The sequence below is a fragment of the Bicyclus anynana genome, chromosome 8, assembly GCF_947172395.1.
Source record: "Bicyclus anynana chromosome 8, ilBicAnyn1.1, whole genome shotgun sequence".
Taxonomy (NCBI): domain Eukaryota; kingdom Metazoa; phylum Arthropoda; class Insecta; order Lepidoptera; family Nymphalidae; genus Bicyclus; species Bicyclus anynana.
Window position 1 is genome coordinate 5,557,808 of NC_069090.1, and position 10,233 is coordinate 5,568,040.

Genomic DNA, 10,233 nt, shown 5'->3' on the forward strand with positions numbered 1-10,233 from the left:
GCGAAAGAATTTCCCCGCGAACTTGTAAAAGAAATCTTACAAAATAATTCAGGGATGCGTTTCTTCCATATTCTCATTTTGTTCGCAATCTTGCATACGAATACTTTTGTTTTACAAATACAAAACTTTGTATCGTTGGAATAGTATTTTATAATGAAAGAATAATATTATTTTGTGTTTTTTTTTTTTGTTTCGGTACGTTGTATAGTGTATTTTTCATTACCTAGCAATTAAATATTGTACTCTAAAATTAAAAATGCATTCATTTGAACAGTAAGTATTATGTATTTTAACAAATTATATTTTACATTAAATGGCTTAAATATTGTATTTTACATCAAATTTCAAATGAACAACTTTTAATAAATATCTTATACTTAAGTACTCTTAAAGAATTTAGAATATCAACAGTAGGATTTATACGTTACGTCCATAGCATTATGATACATCTCTTAAATTTTTTGTACTTAACAATAATCTAGGTTAAAAAATTTAAAATTCAAAAGTATCAAATACTTTTGAATAAATAAGCAATCATAAAGCCCTCAATCACCAGTACTAAAAACAAAATCTAGGGCTAATTAAGTTTACACTCACGTATTCATCAAATAATCGAAATTCTACAGTCATCTGTTCTTTGGTTTTATTTGGTTTTTGGTTTTTCACAAACCCCGCGGTATTCGCGGATAAAAAGTAGCCTATATGTAGCTCAAAATCTTTTTTAACTTCAACTAAAATCGGTCGAGCCGTGCTAAAGATTGGCAAATAAAAACAGATAGAGAGACAAAAATGAAATAAAAATGTTTATATATGCTTTAGAATCCATTTATATAACTATAGCTGACGCCGCGCGGTTTCACCCGCGTGATTCCCGTTCCCGTAAGAATACGGGGATAATATATAGCCTATAGCCTTCCTCGATAAATGACCTATCTAACTCTGACAAATTTTATCAAATCGGACCAGTAGTTCCTGAGATTAGCGCATTCAATCAAACAAACAAACAAACTCTTCAGCTTTATAAGACTAGTATAGATAAGCACTTGATAAAACATAGTTATTTTGAAATGACATACATTTGTAATTTTATTTACATGTATCGATAAATAAGTGGGAAATATTTTGATTTATAGTATGTGCGTGGTAGCATGCTGCGGGTGACAATTGCCTCATGACGTTCATAGTACGTACTATTATCGTGAATCGCGGCAAACTTGCAAGACTGAAACGAACTGTCACCCGCACCATACTATAGCGTACGAACTGGTGATGATAATAATTATTTTGAACATGACAACGTTGGCACAAATACGACATGCTATCAACACTTTTTGTCAAGGATGTTATTGTATTAAATTACCAAAGAACTCGAAACATTGTATGGTGAGTAAGCCCTACAAAACCTGTCCAAAAATGATGTCGGCAGATGCCTTGTTCAACCGCTGATGGGGGTAGGGATGGTAGACTGCATTGTCTATTCATGAATTCACGAAATAAGGTTTTGTTGTTCATTGTATTTATTACGTGTCTATCTTGTTACTAAACTTTGCTTGTCTTTTGTAATATTTAGGTTATCAAATATAAACCTATTTAAAATTATTAATAAGTTATTTATATTGATAATTTATTTTTTGAATTATTTAATTTCGTAGGTCCATCTTAAAGATGACTGCGAGTTGTAAGAGCCTATTCATCTTGCCTTGAAAAGCTTGTTGGTTCCTCACCAAGAGACGTCATTGAAGTATTATATAAACGAAACAGAACAAGAAAATTAGAGCACACAAATGTTACGTGTGTGTGTGATTAAATCACACAATTTTATATTAAATGCTAGTGCTAACATTTTAAAGAGGTAAAGTTTGTAGTTCTTGTACGAAGAAGGTGAAATACTTAATTGCACACAATTTTTTTTTTATATTCTTTACAAGTTAGCCCTTTACTACAATCTCACCTGATGGTAAGTGATGATGCAGTCTAAGATGGAAGCGGGCTAACTTGTTAGGAGGAGGATGAAAATCCATACTCCTTTCGGTTTCTACACGGCATCGTACCGGAACGCTAAATCGCTTGGCGGTACGTCTTTGACGGAGGCCGTCAAAATACAAAAATAAATTAATAATTTAAACTAAAAATTAGCATGCAAAGGCGGCTTTATTACCAGTACATAAATAAATAATCAATCTCTATAGACAATCCCTATCGAGAGGACTACGGGAAATATAATAAAGTAGGAATATATTTCTAGATCTAGATCCAGAGATCTCATTCAACCTCATAAATTTACCTCTTAATATTAGTATAAATAAGCACCACAAGATCATAACAGTTTCTGTAAAATTATCCATTGTAAAACATTTATAACAAAAGTAGAAGCTCTTTTATGTAACGGCTTGCACAGTGCTATGACAAAACGGACCTTAGAGCCGTTACACCTTTCTTTCACAAATTTATAAATCTTATTATACCTTCGTCAAGTCCAATTTTACAAGCGTTTTAACCTCCCCTTCCCATGGGGATGCAAAGGTATTTTATTTTCCTTTGTCCGTGTTATAACTCTTTCAAATGACTTGCTTGTTTTGCACGACGATTAATAAAAATTAATGCACGTTCATTAGCAGACGACACGCGGTTTTATCCACGTATTTCCCGCTTCCGTAGGAATGTGGGGGATAGAATTTAATTTATGTACATCGGGAGGATTTTAATAGCAAAAGAATTTTTCTAATCGATCCAATAGTTTCAGAACCTATCCAAATTAGGTAATAAACAAAACAAAACCATATCATGAAAATCCTTACTGTACAAGAAATATTTAATTGTTTATTTGCATTGAATAGACTCTGAAGGAACTGGACCGATTTGAAAAATCCTTTCACCGATGGAAAGCTACATTACCAATAGTAAAATGGGCTATATTTTATCCCCTTATTCCTACGGGAATTGAAACTACGCGGGTCAAACCGTGAGGCGTCAGTATTTTACGATTATTTATAAACATGTTTTGCTATCGCTGCTTCAGCTCGGCACATTTAACGCCTGCCTGTATTCCTTCATTATACGACCAAAGCCGATAGTTGGGTAGTTTGATTTAATCCAGGATGAAAAGTGATCCATTGTTGCCGCCAAGTGATTTTAAATTTGGTATTCAGTGTAATTCCACTTCCATGTTTTATTTAAGCTATTGTCACACACCGGCGTCATACATGGTTTAAACGGCTCCTGAAACTGTAAACAAAAATCAAAGTTTAAAAAATCTTACCCTTCAGCTAAACATTATGTATTCTGTGGATAAACCAAGAAGTTTAAGGCAAGTCTTCTGGAAATTTATTAAAGATATAATTGCTTTTTATATGGCTTTGTCTTATTCCGCTAAAAATAAACTTAAAATAGGCAGGGAAGATAGACGATATTTAAATATATTGACTTTTACAAAACTTTTAGAAAAATTAAGTCAATATTCACTAAATAATAAAAAAAAACAAAGATTGTCGAGATGAGAGCCCGAAGTCCTTCATAAGAATTTGAGTTTATTTTTAGCTAAATGACAAACCCAAAAGAAAGATATCACTATTAAGTTGCTAGAAGTCTTTTTTTAAACTTCTTGGTTAAGCCGATTGAACACTTTTACTGAGTTTTTTCGAAGAAGAACTCAACATTTAATTGCTTGACTCAGTACTCGGATCTAGGATTTCCTGATCCGAAACGACAAAGGCTCACCATGCACCAAGGAGGCGGTTATCATCGATAGTGTACTAGACGGTTTTATTACCTGGGTTGCCTCCAGTACCGGTGGAACCTGATTGAGACTAGGAGGTAAAGGCTGCGGTACTAGGTTAAGTGGTTCATACTGGTCATCAGATAGCCCGCTGTCAGGCGAGTCTGCCTCCAGAGCGTTGAGGTACCCTTTCGGCTCTCGGCTTTTGCGGACACAGTAATCTCCAGTGAAAGGGTTTTGGTACGCTACCACCGTTCTGTAAATGGATTATGACATTTAACAAAAGAACATACTGCTAATAAAATAGAGGAGTATTTTGGGAGTTTGATGGGGGAATAATAGGTAGGCATAGGCAGTAGGCTTTACTTTGCGGGAGTTCGTCATGAATAAAGAATTTGGTCAAAAAACCTGGACAAAGGTTTGTAGTTTGAAAGTCCTTAAATATGACTTTCAAACTAGATGGTTATGCTGCTGCTCTTCTTCTGGCTCCCTTATCCGTCCACTTAGTGAGGGATCATCCAAAAAACGTTTACTAGTGCAGGGTTGACATTCCAGCGCCTTGGGATCTCAACATGCTTCGGCTCTTTTAACTATGTACCCTGCCTGTTGCTACTTTCGTTTTTCTACTCGTTGAATTTAGTCGGTTACTTTATTTTTACTCGTTACTTCGAGCTTCTGCGGGTGAAGTATCCATATTTAGAAAAAAATATTTTTCAGACGTCGATACGTCGAACAAAACAAAATAGTGAGTCATTTAATAATGTAAAGGACCAACAAATTAAATTCTAATTTTGAATTTTAAATTTTCGTTAACCACTCTCATAGCCAAACTACCAGCTACAAAAACAAGTGGTTTATTTCAAGGAATGAAAACGTTTTTGTGTTAATTTAGGACAGAAACCATAAAACAGAAGTGTTTCGATTTTTCTGGTAAGAAATTCTACGGATTCTTGGTAGAATCAGCTTTTTGAATCAGTTGAATTTTTCTGACTTAAAAAAAAAAAGGAACAGCTGATGCTTTTTTTATCATTATTGTTTTTTCCATATAATATATTTTTTCGTAAATTCTTAATAAGGTTTATAATAATAAGGTTTATAATAAAAAAATAAATATTGATAAGCTGTTAAAATTAAAAAAGGGTCAAAGATCTCGCTGCGACGCTTACTAAATTCCAATAAATATGCTAATTTGTGGGGCGCCATTCTGTCTTAATTAAACAATTTTAAAGATTAAAGTTTATTTTTGTTCAAACGTCTAGACTTCCAATTTGCATCACTTGTGTGCAAAAGCTTTAAAACTGTAATTAAACTAATTATCTTGTCTCTAATAATGAATTAACAAATGTCACTAACAAGATTTTTAGCAATTGTTATATAAATTGTAATTATAATATATTATTTTGACTTCTAATATGGCCCATAGTTAGCGACCAAGTCTTGAATCCGTAGGTCATCACAAGCAATACGCACTGTTTGAAGACCTCCTCAGGCACTGAGGAATTTCGGACGAAAAGATGTCGCAGAGTTTCCCAAACGCTGCCCAGCCAAGCTGGATTTGGCGATCCTCTTTCTCGAAATTGTACCTACTGTGTGTCTAACTGAACTGTGTGTCCTGGGTATATATATTCGTCTACGATTTAGATACGAAGTCACTCAGCGGATGATGGAGCGAGCTATGCTATGGTTTCTCTGCGTGATCGAATCATAAATGAGGCGATGCGCAAACGAACCAAAGTCACTGACATAGCTCAGCGAGTCCAGTTTCAAATCATCACTTAACATTTACATTCATCATTAACCATATTCGGCTCAGTGCTGAGCTGAGTGCTGTGTTAGGACTTAGTCCACCACGCTGGCCAAATGCAGATTGGCAGAATTCACACACGTAGAGAACTAAGAAAATTCTCAAGTTATTATGCAGGTTTCCTAACAATGTTTTTCCTTCACCGTTTGAGACACGTGATATTTAATTTCTTGAAATGCACATTACTGAAAAGTTGGAGGTGCCCTACTTTCAAATAATAAGTACACGGTATTTAAAATGAGTATTAACCGCTTACCTTAACTGTTCATTGGTTTCTCCTTCCTTTTTATGAGAAAACAAAACCTTTGTAGGTTTGAGCAATATTGCAACCTGAAAGAAAAATACTAGTTTAATCATTGCATGATGAAATCAGAATTTTATTAAGTAGTAGTAATCTCTACTTATTAATCTCTCTAGATGTAAGATATGCATTTGTCATTGATCGTTTCCAATGCGCTTAAGTTCCACCACCATGACAAATTATGTTTTAATTTAACGAATAGCTATCTACGGTTACTATATGATGGTTGTTGATGATAACATTTCATAATTGGGCTATAAGAACCTTTGTCTTACATACGAAGTGTTCCGATATATCATAGTATGCAATAATAAAAAAAAATGTATTTTAATGAACAGATTTTCTTAATACCAGTTCCAATATTATGTAACTTTTATAATAGTGCTACAAACTTTTTTCATCCGGTGGTCAAAACTAGAACTATTGGACACCAATGTCAAATCTTTGTGATTTTTGTGATTGTCCGTGGAATTACCTTTTTTTGTAAACTATGTAATTTTTAATAAATAAAAAAATAACGTCGCGACAGTTGCCATTTTGCAAAACATACTAAAAACGCGACAGTAGCGACACCCTCACCGGGTCAGATGAGTTTATTGGCACTAAATAAAAAAATCATACCTGTCCATTCTGTTGTAGTCTGTGAACTCGATACACTGAGTAGCCGCATGTGAACAATATCAACAGTAACTGAAACAATAACTTATATCACCTACTTGATTACAACTTCCATGATAGTGATAGTGATAGCCTAGTGATATGACCTCTGCCTTCGATTCATAGGGCGTAGGTTCCAATTCGGGGCATGCACCTGCAACTTTTCAGTTATGTGCATTTTAAGAAATTAAATATCACTTGTCTCAAACGGTGAAGGAAAAACATCGTGAGGACACCTGCACACCTGAGAATTTTATTATTTCTCTATGTGTCAGTCTGCCACATGGAACGAGCTCTGCGTGATCGGAAAAATCGTTCGTTTTTTTATTCTTTACAAGTTAGCCCTTGACTACAATCTCATCTGATGGTAAGCGATGATGCAATAAAATATGGAAGCGGGCTAACTTGTTAGGAGGACTATGAAAATGAAGGCCTACGACCTTCAAGGCTGGTTTGGCTGGTGATTTTGGTATCTTTTTTTAGAAAAGTAAAGAGTTCTTATCGAGGCATCCGAGGCAATTAAGGTTTTTCTGTGAAATATCTCTACCTATTTTGACGACCTCTTATATTGATAACCTAACTATCCAACACGAAAATATTTTTTTCAATTTAAGTCAGTACTTTCTGAGATTAGCACGTTCAACCAAACAAACAAACAAACTCTTCTGCTTTATAATTTATTAGTATTAGTATGGATAGATAGATAAGTACGTAGATTTAAGTCGTTCAAATATTACCAACTGGCACTAGTTCCCAGCGCTGTGCCACTCTAATTCCGAATTGATCCCTAATCCAGTATAATCCCTTTAAAGTTGCGTCATTCCTGGAATTATTTTCGGCTATTGAATTTCGAATATAACTGCGCACAATACGTATGTTCCTATAATGCTATACCTCAAAAGCCTTCCTTTAATCTTTCGATGGAGCACAAGTAATCTTTTTGACATAAAATAAAAATGAAACCGACTTCAAAGACGTATTTCAGTTATTTTACTTTTAAAATTACTAAACTGTTTATCATGAAAATGAAATGGGACCAGTCTGGAAGTATACTCTTTTAAACAAAAAATAATTTTCAAAAGTTATGAGGTGGAGGTGGAAACGTTAAATAAAAAATATATACGCATCTAATTGAGAACCTCCTTTTTTTGAAGTCGGTAAAAGTGGGAAATATTTTGTAATTTTAATGAAAAGAAACTCTTTGTAACAAACTTACCTGAGGAATTTTTAGCTTATCATTATTTTTATTTATTTATAGGTGTTTAAAGAAAGAAAGAAAATATCTTTATTACTACACTAGCTGACGTCGCGCGTTTTCACCCTCGTGGTTCCTGTCCCCGTAGGAATATGGGGATAATATATAATTAAGCTATCTAACACTGAAAGAATTTTTCAAATCGGAACAGTAAGTCCTGAGATTAACGCGTTTAATCAATCAAACAAACAAACCAACTCTTCAGCTTTATAATATTAGTATAGATTATGCCACAAATCACGATTATGAATTTATTATTATTAATCACGAATTATATACCCTGCGATATAACCTAGAAAAAGGTCTTAGCTCAACATATTGTTATATGCTCCCCCTATGCGAAGAACATACAGCGCTGATTTTCAGCTAGGACCCCACTTCAAGTACCACCACGAAAACAGCTACCACTGTACTGTACTGTGTAGCTACCTAACATAGGTTGACACATGAGGTAAGTACATCAACCTGAGGTGTAAAAAGCTTATATGCGAGTAATTACTTCGGCAATCAACCATTCAGAAACAGAGCGACCGCATTTTATAATTTATACGCATTGCGAAAATAATTGATTTTTTAATCAATTCATCTTGTAGACTAACTGTTTGTTTCATTAATACCAATTATTTTTTTCCGTACAAATTTTGATAGTAAGATGAACACACAATGTAAAATAAAATAAATTATTAATTTGATTTTACAACTCTTCCCAAAATTTAAATTCTGACAATGTAAAGCTAAACTTTGTGTGGTCTCCAAACTTGAGCTGTCAAGTACATATTGGAAAAATTATAACTAAACTAAAATGAAAGGCAGTAAGGCCTGCCTTTCATTTTAGTTTAGTTTCCAACAGATTGGACTTACCAAAATTGTCAACAATAGGATGTCAATGTAAATAATGATCATATTTGCCTGCAACACTTCACAAAAACATTTCACTGTTGTCCAAAACACGACGCATCGCACGTAAACATTAGAAAAATCCAAAATATCCTATGATGACTTCAACAAACACAAGGAACTGAAAATTGAGAACTTCTACAGCGATCCTATTCGCTGAAAGAATTTTTCGTTGTCCTACAATTGGTCAACATTATGGAGTAAAAGCAAACAGACCAACCGGATTCCTCTACGGTTTTGATATAGACGCAACCACGATTCCAAAGATTAATAAAATAGATGTTAAATATACGCCACTACAAATTTTATTTTGTTCAAGTTAATAAATTTTCAGAACTTGTCTTATAGGTTACGTACTAGTTCTATGTTTTTATGTGCAAAAATATCCTGCGTAGAGAAATAAATTCACTTTCTTCGCAGTAATCTACTGCCATTTCTGTTCTTAATTATTTTACGAAATTAACAAGTTAAAAAACGGCGTGAGAAGTCTGTAGCTCACCGGTTTAGCTTTTACCGGTTTCGCTATACAGTAATTATAATTCATAGTAAAGTATATCAAGTTGATAGAGTTAAATAGAATTTACGATAAAAATTATGTTAAATAAATAATAGTATAAAATAAATAATGACAAATTAAACGATAACGATTAAAGGAACGTCGTGATATTTTTTTTAAAGTTTAGTTAGAAATATTCAAGTTAAATTATTTTACAAAAAGTAATAAGGTATTATCTCACTAAGGAAATAGTTAACGTCTTTTCTTAACATAATCTATGACCAGTAGCGAGAGTTGGCGCCTATGGTGTCGCGACGTCTGTCTCCGAGACCCAAGTTCGTTATGCCGATCCATACTCGTGGAGGAATTTTATCATTTTTGTGAACGTTAACGTTATTTTTTCCCTCTCTTTTATTTATTCACAACCATTTAGGTACTTATAGAATAATCAATAAAATATATAAACTCTTAACCAGAACAGGAATTAGTCTAAGAAGTTAAAAGTGTTTAAATTTTATTTTAAAATCAATTAGTTAAGACTCTTTGATAGTTTTCAAGGATTTGATGTATCGCAAAAAAAATGTTTAAAAAAATCTCTATGTAACATTTTTCATTATGATATCAATTTTTATCTATTAAATTTTTTGATCAAAATAATTTTATGATTATTTAAAGGTATATCTGTTTTTTAATCCTTGACAATGTTTTTAAAATTTATTTAGCTCTCATGGATAATTCTGTTTTCCATCCGACAAAAAAACATGTTAGTGAGAATTTTCTTTGAATTTAATTTTTACATTTATTGTCCACATTTTTTTTTAAATATAACCGACTTCAAAAACACAAACGTACCCACGAAACTATAAAGCGAAAAATATTACAATATTTTCTACCTACTGATCACTTTGAAGTCGGTGCCAAGCAAGATTTTAGTTCTTTTTTTAGTTAGAAGTCGGTTGTATTTAAAAAATATATTGTAAGTAAGGTACCCTCAACGGGAAAATTATAAAAGTATTGCTATAATATCGATGCACTGCTTTTATAATGAAAATAAATGAAAAGTGGAAAACTAAATTGACCTTTGTATGTAACTAACTTTGACAGGAAA

At 33.2% G+C, this 10,233-nt stretch overlaps 1 protein-coding gene across 1 annotated transcript; it reads right to left on the bottom strand.

Annotated features, from left to right (window-relative positions):
- Nucleotides 1-323: 323 nt before the first annotated feature.
- Nucleotides 324-8,916, bottom strand: LOC112051382 (uncharacterized). Its single transcript, XM_024089989.2, has 5 exons — nt 8,594-8,916; nt 6,442-6,510; nt 5,776-5,849; nt 3,770-3,971; nt 324-3,225 (listed from the first exon to the last, which is right to left on the bottom strand). Exons 1-5 carry the CDS (start codon nt 8,633-8,635, stop codon nt 3,133-3,135), a joined length of 480 nt encoding a protein of 159 aa, XP_023945757.1. The 5' UTR covers nt 8,636-8,916; the 3' UTR covers nt 324-3,132.
- Between the last annotated feature and the right edge of the window lie 1,317 nt (nt 8,917-10,233).